Source organism: Lathyrus oleraceus, chromosome 6 (genome assembly GCF_024323335.1).
Source record: "Lathyrus oleraceus cultivar Zhongwan6 chromosome 6, CAAS_Psat_ZW6_1.0, whole genome shotgun sequence".
NCBI lineage: Eukaryota > Viridiplantae > Streptophyta > Magnoliopsida > Fabales > Fabaceae > Lathyrus > Lathyrus oleraceus.
Window position 1 is genome coordinate 256377951 of NC_066584.1, and position 3494 is coordinate 256381444.

The 3494-nt window shown below is 34.8% G+C and overlaps 1 protein-coding gene across 1 annotated transcript; it reads right to left on the bottom strand.

Annotated features, from left to right (window-relative positions):
- Positions 1–336: 336 nt before the first annotated feature.
- LOC127092169 (alkane hydroxylase MAH1) lies at positions 337–2056 on the bottom strand. Its single transcript, XM_051030994.1, has one exon. The coding sequence runs from the start codon at positions 2009–2011 to the stop codon at positions 500–502; it is 1512 nt and encodes a 503-aa protein (XP_050886951.1). The 5' UTR covers positions 2012–2056; the 3' UTR covers positions 337–499.
- Positions 2057–3494: the final 1438 nt, after the last annotated feature.

Here is a 3494-nt window from a genome sequence, read left to right on the forward strand (position 1 = left end):
TACCAAATGATTTCATTTTTGGTGACCATTCCACTCCTTCATGATGCCACTAGTCACCATTTCACTAGATAATAGCTATTGTATATCATATTAGATAGTTGGAAAATAGTTTTTTTCTATGCTAATACTTGTTTTACTAAGATCAATGTTAGTTGTTAGTAAGATGCTAGTTATGTTATATTTAATGAATTAAGTTAGGAGATTTTTGGTCAAAAATCATTATCGACCCTCGACTCATCAACAACCGAATTGCATACTACGGGAAATTAAAAAATAGTATGTACATGAAGCAAATGCTGAACAACTAGTTAAAGCAACCTGATGACAAATTCACAATTCAAAACACTAAAATATAAATTCATGTAATAATTAAACACACATCAGGAAAGTAGTATGGACTTATAACCATACCATTATTTAGCTTGGACATATTAAGGAAATAACACAAAAATCGTCACACTATAATCATTACTTCACATAATGAATTATGATGCTTATATCAAATGCATCTTTTACTGATATTCACCTTAAGACCATGTTCCATACGAAGAAGAACAGAAATCCTTGGAGTTACAGAATGACCTTCCACCACCTGTATGTGAAACTTCCATAACATAGAAACAGCTACCATCTTCATTTCAACAAAGCTAATACCTTTTCCAATACAACTTCTTGGACCCGCATTGAATGTTATGAACTTGTAAGACGGAACATGTATAATCTGTCCATTATCTGCTATCCATCTCTCTGGCTTAAACTCCAAGCAATCCTCTCCCCATATTTCTTCCATCCTTCCCATTGCATAGAAAGAAGATATTAACTTTGTATTTGCCCTAACATGGTCTCCACTAGGTAGTACATCAGATTTGACTGCACACTTGTGCTGATATGCAACAGGTGGATAAAGCCTTAAGGCTTCACATATAGCTCCATGAAGATACACTAGCTTATCAAAGTCTTCCATACTTAAATTTGTAATAGAATTCTCCTGTTGAGCTAAATAGTTATCTTTGATCTCTTGAATGATTTTAGCTTCCACGATAGGATGAGTTGAAACAAGCCAAAAGAACCAAGTGAGACCTGTACTAATAGTTCCATTTCCTGCAAGTAAGAGATTGAGTGCAGTGTCTGTAATATACTTCTCAGTCTTTTCCCCCTTTCCCAATCCTTCCCTCATTAATTCTTTTATAAAGCAAGAATGAGATTCATCCACATCTTCATTAACTTTGATATAAGTTATACATCTGTGCAAGAATCGGGAAATATTTTCTTCATCTACCTTGCACTTCTTCTCTAGACCAATCTGCAGCCATCTTTGTAGCTTCCAAATACATTTTGGAATAGTGTGTCTGGACAAAGCCACTTCCTCAATCTCAGACACAGCTTTTAAACAAGCGATACCTGATAATTCATTGAATTTGTAAGGATCAAGACAATTAGGATCCAATCCAAATAAAAAGGTAGAGGTGATGTCAAAGGTGAACCTTTCAAGAATATCTTGTAAATCAAGTACTTGTACACTTTTATATGCATGATCAAGAAATGGTAATAGGCTATTTTCTAGCTTCTTTTGAATGTTTTGTATAAGGATGATCTCAATGTTTTTCCTTTTGAGCAATGAATGAAGTAGTGTTCTTTCTTGTTTCCATTCATTGGAATCCAAATTAAAAATACCCATACCAAGTAATTCAAATATCTCATGGAAATCAGCTCCTTTCCCATAGTTGATGAAATTCTTGCTGAGGATGTGGTGCAGATTCATGGGATCACTAGTGATGATAAAGGTGGCAATGTTTGTGAACCAAGGACCTTTAAAATGAAAAGTGCCTCCATGATGTTTCACAATTAATGTTAAAAAATCATGAATGCGTGAGTAATTATGGAAAATAGATGGTAGCATGCCAATGATTGGCCAGTTTGGTGTAAGAACATTTTTGTTGCGTCTCCATATAATGTAGAATGTGATGAAGAGAATGGCTACAAATAATGAAATGCACTCAAACAAGGTCATTTTTGCGACAGTCTCATTATACAAGCAGCGCCGAAAACCAAAGCAGCAAATGCAAACTTATTTGATTTGCTTGAGATTGTTAGGTGCATGAAATTTAAGTGGGTGGTTGAAAGTAACAATCAGTTACTAAGTTGTAATTTACTTAAAATATACACTATACTAATTGTTTACATATGTATAAGTTTTGATATATTATCTCTTATGGTACAAAGGCTAAAGAGATTTATGATCTAACAATGATGGTTCAATGAATGAAGTTTTCACATTAATACCAATAAGATACCTTTTATGAAAGTTGTAAAATCTCAAATGCTTAACAAAAATGCTTCCCACAATAGCATAATATCATGGGTAAATTGTAAAATCTCAAATTGAATATCATCGTTAACCTTGAAAGGCATGTAATATCATGGGACCATTTTTACTTTTTATCCTCGGGTCGGAATTTGATTTCATCTTAAGGCTTTAGTTGCTATTTTTAGGTATCATCTAACTTCTAGTATAATATATATAGTTTTTTGGGTTTTTATTATTTATTTATAATTAGAAAATTATGCTTAAAAATAAATAACTTGCTAGGGAAATAATTTTAGTTAATTTTATTTGTATTAAAATCCTTACTTTTTACTTCCACTACGCCAAATAAGGGAAAAGAGGGCGCTTATTTTGGCCTATAACAGCCCTTTTAAGCGCCCTCTAAAGTGGCGCTGGCATAGGTAAAGACAGCGCTTTGTTTTCCTGGAGAAAGCGCTGTCTAAAGGGCCACATTATAGTGCGCTTTATGAAAAAAGCGCCCTCTGGAGTGGTCCCTAAAGGGACACCTTAGAGGGCGCTGTAGCGGTGTATTCGTCGCTATATGATTTATCGATTAAATCATAAGCTAGGAGATACATTGAAATTTTCGAGTCGCCACCGCACTTTTATTTATCCTAAGGACTGGTTAAAAAGCGAACAAAAACCTAAGAAGTTTTACGCGTAGAAAACTAATGAAAAGATCAGAGATTCTGGGTAAGGGGTAAATTACGCAATGGGAAGGTGTTAGGCACCCATCACGTCCTAGGTACTCCTAGGGAGCCCTTTTCACACTTGTTGTATAAAATTGTTATTTGTTATGACATAAACATTGTGCAAACATGATTGGGATGATGAGAAAAGAATATACAAGTTAGTTATTATTGTGTTATTGGGTTTTATTTATTTTTGTGTTCGAACGGATGAACCCGCTGCCTACGTACCTTCCATCAAAGGTAAGGATCAAAACGCCGTAGTTCGGCTAAAAGATTTCCAAAAGTGGGTTGGGTTCAATTTTAAACACAAACCCTAGGTCTTACGTTATCCACGGGAGAAAACTCAACCTTATACAAACAACAACGTCCACCACGTGAGAAAAGCTTCAACTTGCCAGGGAGGGGTTAACCCTATAATAGGCAAGGAAGGCTTACAATTCAATCACTAAAGACAAAAGGTGAGATTAACATCAACC